Consider the following 13,664-nt stretch of genomic DNA (forward strand, 5'->3'; position numbering starts at 1 on the left):
GGTGGGGGGGCACTGACATCAAGGTCAGTTGTTTCTCCATCCTGTTATAAACCACTGGTGATGCTGGTCAGGGTCCAGGGGGTTCCTGGGGGGTCTGGAGCCCGTCCCTTCCCGTTCAGAACCTGTCTGGAGCCCACTGGAGCGGCTCCGTCTGGACCGAGCCTTCCGTTTGACCCATTCCTGCATTGTGAGAGAACTTGTGTGAGCCCGTTTGGCTGCCTGATGGACGCAGCCTCTGACGCACCAGAACCATCAATCATCTCTGGTGTATCCGCTGGTACCAGGTGCTGGTGGGCCGGGCCGGAGTGACGGATACCCCGGATCCAGCTCCGATCGCAGCGCGGAGCTGCGAGAAAACCACCGGAATCATCCGTTTCTGTGAGCTGCGGCCCAGTTACGGTCCCGCTGGAAGCCGGAACACGAACGACAAGGCTTCAGAACCCGACCTCTGACCCCGCCGGCCCCGGCTGCGCCCAAACATGCAGCTCTGCTTCCTTTATTATTCCCAGTTCAGGCCTGTAAAGTGGAGCAGCAGGATGCCAGCAGAACCGAGTCGGACCGGCACCGACGCCTCCCGTCATCAGCCCAGCTGCTCCAGGATCGGTGGGATCCTGTAGTTCACCCCTTTGGGTGTTTGAGCTCACGTTTCCACGGCGACCGCAGTCATCAGGCTCAAGCTTTGATTAAAGCAAAAGAAAACAAGACATAAAGGGGAGGGGGGGTCATCAACCCCCGCCCCCGCCACACATTCAGCACCAGCTGTGCGCTTTTTCCAGGAGGATTCCAGGATTTGGGAAGGAAAAGGCCGATCTGGGTGAGGAGGTGCCGTGTTCCGAGAGACCCAGAGTTTCTGCAGAGTGAGGGAGGTTCTGTGGCTCCGAGCCATGACGGAGCTGCTGGAGGAGATGCATTCTTTATTCTGAGGAGGGAGGGGGGACAGAGGGAGGGAGAGGGAAGGAGAGAGAGAGGGAGAGAGAGAGAGAGAGGGAGTGAGGCAGGGAGGGGGCGAGCGCGCACGCACACGTCGCACTATCAGCTGAAGCATCGCAGGCAGCAGCTCTCGCTCCGGCTCTGCGCTGCGGTCTCGGAGAGGAAACTTTGCGCTCCCCGCCGGAGGAGCGCTTCGGGGCGGACGCGGCTGCCGTCATGGCCCGGTGCGGATCAGGCGTCGCCAGCGTTCGGAGCGTGCGCGCACGAGGTGAAGCGGGTCTGTCGGACGCGGCTGCGCTGAAGTGAGTTACAGCAGGAGGCGCCTGAGTCGCTGACGGAGGGAGTTTTTTTTTTTTTTTTTTTTGGCTTTTGAGCTGGAATTTTTTTTTTTTTGGTTTTTTTCAAAAAGAGGAAAAAGTGGAGGACAGCGGTGCGGACACAGCCACAGCCGTGCGCGAGGACCCATGCGGGGGAATATGCTGTTCCGAAGACCCGCTGGGCTCACAGCAGTTCTGCCTTCAGGCGGGGGGATCCGGACACTCACGGGGGGGAACTTGATTGCTCCGGCGGGCTGTGGAACGGAGAAAGGTTCGGCAAAGGTAAAGGCTGCTGCTCGGTAACTCAGGACGGGGGGGGGGGGGGGGGGGGGGGGTAATAATTATAAGCTTCAGGTCAACAGCAGCCACCTCCGCTCTTTATTTCTGCGTGACGCAGAAATGTAACTTTCTACCTCAGCTCCTCCAGAAAAAAACGGCCTCAAATCGAGCCGGGAATTAAATCCGACGCTAATCTTAAATCAAAGATCCCCTCAAACTGGCACCGAGTCGCTAAATTCCCAGCCACTTGTTTCAGGATTAATTAAAACCTTTAAGCGATAATCCGAAGGTTGATGAGATGTTGGAGACGAGCGCGGCACAAAGCGCAGAGCTGCACATTTGCGCTGCGCTCTCCGTGCTGGAGGGTTTCCACTCTCCATGCGCAGCACGGCTCAGTCGGACCCTCTGAAATGGTTCATTCAGAGGGTCCCTGCTCCCTGGGCAGCCTTTGAAGTCCACCTGATCCGCCTCTTATCGCCCCCGAAACGGCCGATCCATTTAAACTTTTTAATTGCGTTTCTGTGGCGAAAATCCGGTTCTAATCGGATTGTCCTCGCCGAATATCTGCGCGTTTATCTCGCGAGGAGAACCAGGGCTTCGTCCCTGCAAATCAAATTAAACAGGAGGAAGGAAAAAAGAACTCCCGTCGTCTTTATTTCGCTTTGATCTTAATTGTCGCGATAAAAAAAAATACGGAAAACATGAGATCGGGCTTCGTTTTTCTGGATTTTTGCCGGACAGTTTCTTTATGCAGCTGTGAAAATCTTTCTGCTGCTGCTGCCTTCAGGGTTAGATTCTGTGGCAGCCCCCCCATCTTATTTGATTAAATTTAGCTGTTTTAATTTGGAAAAGTAGATCACAGATGTGTCAAAAGATTGTTTTTGCCGCCTCCAGACAACAGGCGATTTAAAGATTCCCGTGATGGTCACAGCCTCTTCCCCTTTATTTGTTAGTTTATTCCTCTTTTTTTCTGCTAGAGCCTAAAAAGTGTCAATTCTCGGGTTGGTGATTGGGTCCAGCCTTCCTCGCTTTGCTCCTCATCCCTGACGGACACCTCGGTGGCGCCCTCGCTCACGCGAAACCATCCAGCCGCCGCTCGACTGGTGTGTGTCCTCCAGTCAAACTGGGAGCTGCAGATGATAATCCGAACCTTTTCAGTTGCCTGTGTGTGTGTGTGTGTGTGTGTGTGTGTGTGGGTTATAAAACAGGGAACGGGCTAATGGTTCCGGGGGTCTGCTGCGATCCGGCGGCCTTGAGCCTCACGAGCCGCTCTGTGCTGAGATATTGCAGTATTGATCATTTTTTGCAGGTCGGGGGTCTAAATTATGATCCAATCCGGCTTCAGCTGACAGCTGGCGTCTGTCAGAGGGGCTGTTTTCTGTTCCTCGACCGCCTCTGCTCTGTTTCTTCGTCCTGCTCGTCACACTCTTAAATCTACAAGTCGGGCCGAGCGTGCGGGCTCGTCGTGAGCTCCTCCCGCAGCCTCGGGTGCAGCCGTGGCCGCCGTGTCCTTTGTAGGTTAGCGTGTTTACGTTATTTTGGGTTTTGGATGGGGCAGGTGACGCCTTGATTAGCCTTTGGTTTTTTTTAGCCTGGTTCTCCTAAGGCAGCGTCGATCGCGGCCATAATGGCTGACAACCCACCAGAGTGTCCTCGCAGTCCTCTGTTCCTCCTCTGAGGGAGCAGAAGGAACAAAAGACGTCTTTATGTCTCTGAAACCGGATGTTTAAGAACCGCCCGGAATATTAATAAGATGATTCTTTTTAAGAACATGGTGGGTTTGAAATTTCACCATGTTTTGCGGTTGTTGGAAGGTGGTTAGGACGGCCGATGAAGACACAAGCAAGCGCTTGTTTTGAGAACCGACACCGCTGAATGTTCTAATTCAGCGATTCTTTGTTTGCCCTGCAGGTCTCTGGATCCAAATGTCACCCCCCACGTACTCTGTCCTGGCTGGGGTCCGGCAGCGTGTGACGGACAGGCGAGTGGAGCCTGTGGCCGACCTCTACTGCGAGGATTCAAATTGGCCCCGGCTGAGCTCTGCGTGGGCCAATGAGTGACGAGTTCAGCTGTGGTCTGGTGTCTCAGCATGGATGGAGTCCATCAGAGGAGCGCTCGCCGCTAATGAGGCCTTCACTCTTTGGCTGAGGACGAGCATTTACAGGATTATTCCCACCCTTTCCTGCTCCTTTGACTGCGTCATTGCCAGGTTCTCATAAGTGACCCTGTCGCGGGGTCAGTTTTTGGTGGATATATAGTTTTACCTTTGTTCTTTTTTTTTCTTTGGGTTTCCTTCTTCAGTTTTCCTATTTCACTATGGAGTTTCTTGCCGGACCTTGGAATAAAGATTGGGCTTCATTCGTACAATTCTGGTTAACTGTCACGCTGAGCCTCCAGATGCAGTTCAGCTCGGGCGCCTCGTGCCCACAGGTGTGTCGTTGTGACAACATGTTTGTGTACTGCAATGAACGCAGCCTGACATCAGTGCCTCTGGGGATACAGGAGGGCTACAAGATCCTCTTTCTGCATAACAACCAGATAAACAATGCCGGGTTCCCCATGGAACTCCACAATCTGGCCTCCGTGGAGACTGTGTACCTTTACGGTAACCAGCTGGACGAGTTCCCCATCAACCTGCCCAAGAACACGCGGGTCCTGCATCTCCAAGAGAACAACATCCAGACCATCTCCAGGGCGGCCCTGGCCCAGCTGACAAGACTGGAGGAGCTGCACCTGGATGATAACTCCATCTCTACAGTGGGGGTGGAGGAAGGGGCCTTCAGAGAGGCAGTGAGCCTCAAACTGCTCTTCCTCACCAAGAACCACTTGAGCAGCGTTCCCATCGGCCTTCCCGAGGACCTGAAGGAACTGCGATTGGACGAGAACCGCATTGCTGTCATTGCAGAGGAGGCCTTTCAGAATGTGACGCGCCTGCAGCGCCTCGTGTTGGACGGGAACCTGCTGACAGATGAGGGCATTGCACCAGGGACCTTCCAGGACCTGGTTAACCTCCACGAGCTCGCCCTGGCCCGGAACTCGCTCACCTTCCCTCCCCCGCTCCTGCCCACCCAGGCACTGATCAAACTCAGCCTGCAAGAGAACCAGATTGACCAGATCCCTGTGGCAGCCTTCGCTGACCTAAATAGGTTGGAAAAATTGGATATCTCGAGCAACCAGCTCCAGAGTCTTACACAGGGTGTGTTTGACAGTTTGTCAAGCCTGAGGCACCTCATGGTCCGAAATAACCCCTGGCGGTGTGACTGTTCTGTGAAGTGGGTGGTGGTCTGGCTCAAGTCCTTGCCCACGTCCATCAATGCCCGAGGGTTCGTCTGTCAGAGTCCAGAGAAGGTCCGTGGCATGGCGATCAGGGAGCTCACCTTGGATATCATAGAGTGCCCTGTTGGGAGTGACTCGCCACCGTGGCCCACTCTGCGCTCGACACCCCCTCCCCCGCCCACGACCGTGCCCCTCACCACCACGACGTCCACCCTCATGACCACCCCTATCCCCTACTACTTTGAGTCGTCCTCCCCTCCGGCACCCCCTGAGCATAAGAACCCTCTGGGACCCCTCCCTCCCTACAAGGATCCCCTTCAGATCTCCTTCCATGTGGTGAATTCCACCAACATCGAGGTGAGCTGGGTTTCCTACTTCACCGTCACAGCCTACAAAGTCACCTGGGTGAAACGAGGCCAAAGCCAAATAAACGAAGGTATGAGAGAGCGGACGGTGAGCGGGGACCAGCGACAGATCAGCCTTACCAGCCTGGAGCCCCGGTCTGTGTATCGGATCTGCGTGCACATGCTGGACACTCTAAACTCCTACAGGCCAGGGGAGGATACTCTGTGCTCTGAGGCCAGGACCAAGGCTCCTGGCAGGGAGCAAGCTCCTCAGGAGGGTATCAACTCCACGCTGCTAATGGCTGGAATCATAGGAGGGGCCGTGCTGCTCGTCCTGGTAACTCTGCTGAGCCTGTTCTGCTGGTACATGCACAGGAAGAGCCGGTCGTCTTCGACCAAGTGGAAATACAACCGCGGCAGGAGAAAAGACGACTACTGCGAGGCTGGAACCAAGAAGGATAACTCCATTCTTGAGATGACTGAGACCAGTTTCCAGATAGTGGCGCTGAACAATGAGCAGCTGCTCAAGGGCGACTTCAGGATCCAGCCCATCTACACGCCCAACGGGGGCATCGGCTTTAGAGACTGCCCCCTCAGCAAAAACAGCATAGCCTACTGCAAGAGCAGCAACGTGCCCAGTACAGAGTTCTGCCACACGTGATCAACCGGGAACACTAAACACACACCAAACACACGCACACACACTTCGATACACACGCTATTTGTGTAGACGACAATATAAATTCTAGTCAAATATAACTGTACCATATATATTTCCAAGTTCTGTCTACGATGTAATTTATACTGTGGATACTGATGTGGGAATCTCTGCTATCTTTTTTATTCTTAGAAAAGGAGATAAAAAGTGTTTCTTTTTTTTTTTAATAACCAGCAGGGTTTTGAGAGTGGTATAAATGGTTAGTACTGTACAAGAACATGGGTTTGTACAATCACGGCACCCCGGGTGTAGCTTTTCTGATGAATGCCGTCGGCTTTGGAACCGTTGGAAAGGGCGCTTCGAGGGCTGGGATCCTTCGCTAACCACAGAAGCAAAATAGGGCCCTTTTTTCCCTCTCCATCGTCCTCTCCATCTCTCTCGCTCTTTCTTCTGAAGTGCACAACGCCCTCCCCGGTGCACCAGAGCGCTAGTAAAGACAACACCGCACAGGGGAAATCCAAATGCTGCTGATTGGAGTGCTGTGGAAATCCAGCGCCGGTGACACGTAAACAGAAATTGAAGTGCACTTTCTTATTAGAGGCGGGCAGGAAGCGGCCGAGGCTGCGATCATATGTCAGGAAGTGTCAGGAAGGTCGTCAATGCTGCCGGAGGAGAGCTCGGAACACCTTTGTTCTGCCGGCAGTGAAGCGAAGGTGGATTTAGCCGGAGACACTTTGGGAAAAGTTCTTTTTTAATTTGTAGATCTGCAGGGTTTTTTTTCTGAAGCCTGGGAGGATTATTGTCTCTAATGAGGTGCAGGGCTGTGCCGGGACTTCCAGATCCCCTTTGAAGAAATTCCTTCATTTGTTCTGCTTCTTTTATCCCCTCTGCTTTGACAAATGAGGCCACAAGGGGGCAGTTGAGCGAGACAGGATCTGGGGGTGCAAAGGGAGGGAGGGTTTGCACGGCTTTACCCCCACCGGTCCCCTGGAGTCCAGGACCAGGTGATGCTACTCGAGTATTAATGCTCATCGAGCTCCTTAATGATGTGGAAGCTTTTAAAAACCAACAGTTTGATGATAGATGGGGTGGATTTTCAGCTGCATTATGGGATGGAGGCCTCGTCCACGCTCATTTTGTTGAACCTAATTAAACACCTTCGTCCCCAACCCCCAACCCCCTTTTTATCCAATCAGGACATTGTGACAATGGGATCCGGCTCCACCCCTGATCCAGTCAGGAGAGGCGCTAACCTTCGCTCCCCCAACCAGGACGGCGTCGCCTGATCGCTCCTACGGCGTTATTGTCACTTCATCTACTCTCGTCCCCCCCCCCCCCCCGGGTCCTCTGATCCCTGCGTGGCTGCAATTAAAAGCGTTTTTGGCGTCTGTAGCAGCTCTTTGCGTGCGAGGTGCCGGTGAGAGTTCTTTATTCTCCACTTTTTAAGTCGACTTTATTTGATTTGACACAGTTTTATTTGGAGAGGCCAAGCTCAGAGAGGTCCCTCCCTCCCTCCCCCCTCCCCACCTTAAGCTCTCTCCTTATAATCCCCCACCAAAAAAGGGTGAAAATATGTAGCGATTATTTTCACTGGGCGGCCTGGAGGTCATGCTGGGCGAGCGCATTAACCCTTTGAGAGGTGCCCCAGTGCAGCTGCTCAAACATCCAGGCCTGAGCACCAGCGGAGACTCGGCCAAACAGTCGGAGGCAAATATTTGTCGGGTTTTTTCTTCCGCACCGATACAATTCGCTTCTGAGGTCTGGCGGTAGCCGTGCCCGCTGTCGCCCGGACGACCGATCATGCAGAGTTTTACAGCGTTTCAGTAATGCTGAGTCATGCCACGGAAATGTTTCAGGAACCGACACAAGAGAACATTTACTAGCTGCTTAGCGTGCTAACCCTGGTAAAATCTGTTCATCTTTGACTTTCAGGCTTTATAAACTATTATTAGCAGCAAATGTGGCCAAGAATTTTTTTTTAAAAAAAGTCACCCTATGGATCCGTTCCGGCAACACTTGATCACTTATCCATCGGAGATCTCAATTTTGACCTCGTTTGGATTCACTTCAAGGGCTCATTGACCTTCTGTGGTTATCAAAGCATCTCCATTTCTGTTTAACTTCAACCTTTTATCTCCACAAACACATTCACACGTCGTGTCGCTCCGGTCGTACTTTGTTCCAGATGAAAGCCCTGCGTGATGTCACGTGCAGATCAAAGCTGGAGGGGTGGAACGGTTGCTACGTGCGCTAACCCGTCTGTGAATGTGTAACCCAGACAGACATTTGCCTTACCTTTCATACACAACTGGATGATGGGAGGAAGAAAAAACCAGGCGAGACGTGAACAGAAAGCACACAGCGGTAACAGTATTAACGGGAGGAACATGCTAACCCGACACAAAAGCTGTTCGTCTTTAGTGCCAGATCGTTAGCGGGGAAGCAGCTCCCTTTGTTGTTTCTGCTGCAGACTCTTAATTGTGGAAACACACAAAACTGAATTACAAACTCTTGCCATCACTTTATCGGCGCTCCAGGGCGCTAGGATGTTTGTGTTAGCCGAATCGCATGGAAAACGACAAATTTGAGAGCAGTTCAGAGACAGCGTGAGCAGCCGAAATGTTTAAAGTCATCCCCTCTCCAGGGAGGGGGCAGATATCTATTAGCCAAAATGTTCATTCGGGCGCTTGTGCATGTTCTGTGTTTTAGCTTCATCGCCTTTGATTTTACTTACACAGGTTTGACGGTTCAGGGGGTTTGAGCGAGGGGGGGGGGGCAGGAAGAGTCAGGTGCATGCAGAACAGCTCGGTCGGGACGATCACCAGACGCCGCAGTGTTACGTTTAACCACCTACGAGTTTTCTTAGGAACCAAAGTTACATTTCTGTTCTCATGATGAAATATTGGTGTTGTTCCATGTATGTGCCTTGAGGTTGAACTTACAATGTAAAGTCCTTGAAACCTTTAAATGTTTTTGCACAAACTGTAAATACTTAAGTGAAGCTTTTTGACAATAAAAGAGCCATCGGATTTGAGCCCCTCTGTCGCCTCTGTTCTACGCGGCTGCCTGCTCCTCATTAGCTCTGGGTGCTGGCAGGAGGCATCAGGCAGCAGAAACGCAGCCTTGGCTTCCTCTATTTTGGGTCAGAGGCTCATAATTCTGAGTCTAAGCTTTGTACTATACGCACTTTTCCAAAGTTAACCTTTTTTTTTTCTTAAAAGAGGTCTGGGAGACGTGGTAGCTTCACCGCAGCTTAGCTTCCAGCTGGAGGGTAATCCAAGAACCCCAGAACGAGTCCAAGTCCCTGTGGGTGCCACCGGTCCCGGCTCTTAGTTGCCTTCTTAACCGCGAGGCCGGTCCGAAAACCTCCCTGGTCCCGATCCACTCGGGATGGTCGGTGCCCCTGCTGGCGCTTTTGGGGCAGGAAATTGGTCGTTTTCTCAAAAGTCAGAATGTGATTTTTCTCTTTTCAGAACCTTAAAGTCTTCAAGAGAAGCCAAGTGGATTAAAAAGGTTTTAAAATTTGACTTCAGGCGCTTTCAACGCAGTCTGAACCAAACGGGGAGAGATATTCATGGAGCTGCAAGCTCGCGACCTGATGAAGGTGGTGGAGACGCGGCTCGAATTTTAAAGAGAATTGAGCCTTTTTCTCCTTGGAGGCAGAGCTGCCCACTTATGCCCGAGAGTCCCGCTTTATTTTAGTATTTATTCTGCACGCGGATTCAAATATCGCACCTTTAAAGCGCTTCGCGAGGTCGCACGCTGTTGATTGTGCTAACCGCAGCTAATGAGCCAACGTTTGCTTTGGCAGATGACCTGTGAAGCTCCGCCCAGCCGCCCTCGCTGGTCGGGCACAAACACTGATTAATTTGGGAATATTTGCTCATATCTTTTAGAGAAAAGTCCTGCCTGTTTTAAGGGAGACCGATCGAACTGCAGCTTTAACGCCAGAAAAGACGCTAATAGATAGATTTGTAAAAAAAAATAATGTTGGGATAAGGAACCAAAAAAGTCAAGTGAATACACAAACTCCTAATTAGACTAATTAACGGAATAAATCATTAATTAAAAGGAAACAGGTTTTCACTTCCTACCTCAACAGACAGCTCATAATTAGCGTCAGTGGAAACACCTGTGGTCACACCCCCCTTCCTGCTCCAAAAAAGGTTGTTTTAGTTTCCCTTTCTTAGCCGCTCACTTCCTCGCTGGTTCTCTGCCAGGATTTTGTGTTTGTTTGCGATGTTTCGGTGCTGGATGGAGAGATCCCGTTTCCAGGACCGTGTGGCTCGTTAGCGCGCCTCGTTAGCGCACCTGTAGCTGCAGAGTAGAACAGCAGCCGTGGCGGCGCAGGTGGAGTTTTCTGCCACTCCGAGATCCTCGTTTGAGCCTCTTCTAATCAGCTGCAAAATGGAGGAAAAGTCATTTAAAGATGCTGCTGAAAGCAATTTGTCTCCAGGCGATTAGAAGCGTCGGAGCAAGCGGCCGAGCTCGCCGCGTTCTCGCCGTCCCGCGATGGCCTCGGCGGCCCTTAATTAAGGAGCGGCTGCAGGTGTGGCCTCTGCCTCCTTCGCGGTATTCCAGGTTAATGTGTTTCGGGATGGGTCACCGGATTTCTGCCCATTTGCTGCCAGAGCTGAACATTAAACAAAAAGCCCAATCGATCAAAGTTCACCTGGTTCTGCTCAGAAAGGCTGTCAAATAAATGAAGTGGGTCCAGCTCTGTCTGCCGGTGTTTGAGCTGAGACGCTGAGCAAAAGCTAAATTAGACGTCCGAGCCGGTTTCTGTTGAGGGTAAAAATGAGTTGTGTGTTTTGAGCCGGGACCTGCAGCTCTGCTCTGAGCCGGGAGGCGACGTGCGCCACGCCGAGCGCCACCTTCTTCTCTTCTAATGACCTGTGAAATGCAGCTGCACAGGCTCCTAATTGGTGACAAAATGATATTTACACTGAAAACTGCTGTCAGACCGGAATCCTGGCAGGGCCCGGAGCCAATTACAGGTGTTGAGGCTCCTCTGTGATACAGGAGCGTCGTCAGAGTGCGTCTACCTGCAGGCAGGATGCAGACGTCCGCTCAGGCAGCACTGTAGGACGGGTTTTTGTGGTTCTGTTCAAAGCTAGCAGCTAATTCTGAAGCTAATGTGTTAGTTTTCCCTTCCTGTTTGTGGCTAAATGACTCTGTGACCCTGAACAGCACAGAAACATGTGTTTTCTGTTATTGGTGCTCACAGTCGCCGCTCCCCCGCTCCCCCGCTCCCCCGCCGAGCAGGATCCGGGCCGCAAGGAAACGAGGCGGAAAAAAAAAACAGGTTTAAAGCAAACAAGTGGAGCTTTTATCACTGGACTCTGTTCTTCTGTATGTGCTGTTTCACTGGGTTTACTGGTGCCCAGTTCCTCCTCCGCCGGGTTGGAAGCTGAAAGAGCCGCTGTTTGGTTTGTCTATTCCGGAGTTTGGAAACCCGGCTGTGCAAATTGACTTTGAGATAAGGACGGTTTGGGCCCAAGGACGGCAGCGCTGCTAACAGCCGCGATCACATGACCTGAGCCGCCTGTGGGAGCAGCACCGGCACCCACGATCCTCTGGCCTCTGGAGCAGGTGGAGCTTTTTCCCAGCCACTGGAAACAACAAGGAATTTCAGAGAGATGTGGTTTAGGTGTGGGATCAGCTCAAAGACTGGTTCTGATCAGAGCGCCGGTGATTAGAACCGGAGTAAAACTGCCTTGTTTCTGTAAAATCCACTTTATTCCACAATAAGGCGCCATTTGATGCTCGTATGTCTAATTACCTCCCGGGCCATAAAATACCAGCCTGCGCTCACGTCTCCGTCTTTTTGGAACGCTCCTCTTTTGTTCTTCACGCCGAAGCTCGGCACACGGTTCTGTTCTAATTGGCCGTCCTTCCGTGCGGCGTGTAAATAGCACTGTTACCGCGGGAAAGCTCACGTCTACCAGCGCGTCGGTAGACAGGAATAATTGGCGGAATCTGAACTCGATTCCCTCCAGATTCAACTTTCCCACCATCAAGCTACCATTCAAGAACCTCCTGTCTTAATGGGGACGGGGATCCGGCAGCACTCCGGTCAGCCCCGGCGTGTCCGGCCAGCAGGTCAGACGGGTCCCGGTTCCAGTTGGGACTGGAGCAGCTGTGACCTCGCCGTCCGCTAAAGGTCGTAATGAACGGAGACGGTGACGAATAGCGACGGCTAAAGGCTCAAGGCTCTCTGGAGGTGACCAGGAGGAAATGGAGAAAAGACCCTTTTTTCTTCTTTATCTCCACTTTAGATACGTCACGGAGCGCGAGGTCGCGGCCCGCAGAGATTTAATGACTTTGCCGAAGCTTAGAGATTAAGAAACGTGAAAAAGATGGATTACTCGGTGCTAATGAGGTCTGCGCCTCGCAGAGTTAAATAATGCGCCTGTTTCAGAGGATTTAAGGTGGATAAATCTGCATTTAAAGACACTGACATATTTCAGGGTGCAGATCTGAATCGCCACGACACGTGAAATGAATTCATCCCACAACGAGGCCGTCGCAGCGTGTATTTACGGCGCCGACAGCGGGGTCGCACTCTCCAAACGTGATTTATGAGAATCCTTGAAGAGCCACCATAAAGGCTGCGAGCTGTGGAAACGCCGCCACACATTCCCTGGCATAAAAAAGGCCACAGGTGAGACATGACAGGAAGAGTCCGGGCCATTTTTAGAGCTGGAATGTTGGGAAACATGTTCGGAGCCTGACTCAGTCACATGATGAGCTGTGATTCAGCACTCGACAGGATAAAAGTCTTTTTATACAGAACACTAAGAAAGGCCGTGCTAGCACGAAGGCTACAATAGCGCTGAGAGGCAGCTAACGATACATGACATTGTAAACCAGATGGCATCAGGGTTCAGTCGAGGACGCGCGCTGCACTTCATTACTTGGACAAGCTAAATGCTACATGCTCAGGACGCCAGACTGTTTTGACTGGCAGGTTTCACACCCAGGCTGGTTCCCAGCTGACTCATGGATCTGACAGCAGGACGGTGATGACACCAGCACAGGTGAATCACCTGAACAAGTTTCCACCGGCGTGAGAACGGAGACGGATGTGCATCATTGTCCCTGAGTCACGAGCTCCTCTGCCTGCTACATTCATCAGTCATAAATACTCTTCGAGCTTCGGCCTCGGGGCCAACGTGCTTCCCACCCACTGGATCACCCACTGGATCACTGCCGAGGACATAACATCAGATGTCGTAGGTTAAGAGTGTTAGCCAGTGTTTCTGGCTTGGTGGGGGGGCTGGGGTTGTGCCGCTAACGCTAGGAAGGAGCTGAAAGTGGAGGTTCTTTAACTAAACTGCTCTCTAGGCTGATTTGAACTGGGTTTAATAATTAAACCTCTGGGCTGAAAATGTTAAATTATAGCTTCCAAGCAGTCATTTCTAAATCTATGGCTGGATCATCAAAAAGTTAAGAGCTCCTTTACTTGCTGCACCTCTTCACGCTGGATAGTTTCGACGATTGGAGTTTTCTTTCCACTTCAGGAGCCGAGATCACGTTAATTATGTAGATAAAATGAGACGCATCGGCTCAACATTAGCGAGACCTCCCACATCCTCATCCCTCAGTAATTGTGCGTCGGTGCGCCGCAGCTACTAGCAAAGTGTTTTCATTAGTAGGACGTTTTAGGAAAAAAAAGTCTGCAAAATGTAACAATACAGGTGCTGAATACGACCTGTGTGGAACACGTCACCGTATGAAATCACCAACAATGAAGAGGCCAAGATCGGCGTTACGCCGACGATGCTGAGTTATTCGTCAGGGACTTAACGTGTCTCGTTAGACAGCGATGAAGGTTCCCCGTCATTTATTTGACCTCCA

The 13,664-nt window shown here is 51.8% G+C and overlaps 1 protein-coding gene across 2 annotated transcripts; it reads left to right on the forward strand.

Moving 5' to 3' along the window:
• Window positions 1-1,002: 1,002 nt before the first annotated feature.
• On the forward strand, window positions 1,003-8,833 carry LOC101069386 (leucine-rich repeat transmembrane protein FLRT2). 2 transcript variants are annotated; one of them, XM_029849707.1, is made up of 3 exons: window positions 1,003-1,529; window positions 2,504-2,629; window positions 3,438-8,833. In XM_029849707.1, the coding sequence occupies exon 3, from the start codon at window positions 3,843-3,845 to the stop codon at window positions 5,805-5,807; it is 1,965 nt and encodes a 654-aa protein (XP_029705567.1). In that variant the 5' UTR covers window positions 1,003-1,529; window positions 2,504-2,629; window positions 3,438-3,842; the 3' UTR covers window positions 5,808-8,833. The 2 variants fall into 2 exon arrangements, with proteins under 2 accessions (XP_029705567.1, XP_029705566.1); XM_029849706.1 differs by lacking the exon at window positions 2,504-2,629 and having other exon boundaries at window positions 1,004-1,232; window positions 1,340-1,529.
• The last annotated feature ends 4,831 nt before the right edge of the window (window positions 8,834-13,664 follow it).

The sequence above is a fragment of the Takifugu rubripes genome, chromosome 16 (assembly GCF_901000725.2).
Source record: "Takifugu rubripes chromosome 16, fTakRub1.2, whole genome shotgun sequence".
In the NCBI taxonomy this organism is placed as follows: Eukaryota; Metazoa; Chordata; class Actinopteri; order Tetraodontiformes; family Tetraodontidae; genus Takifugu; species Takifugu rubripes.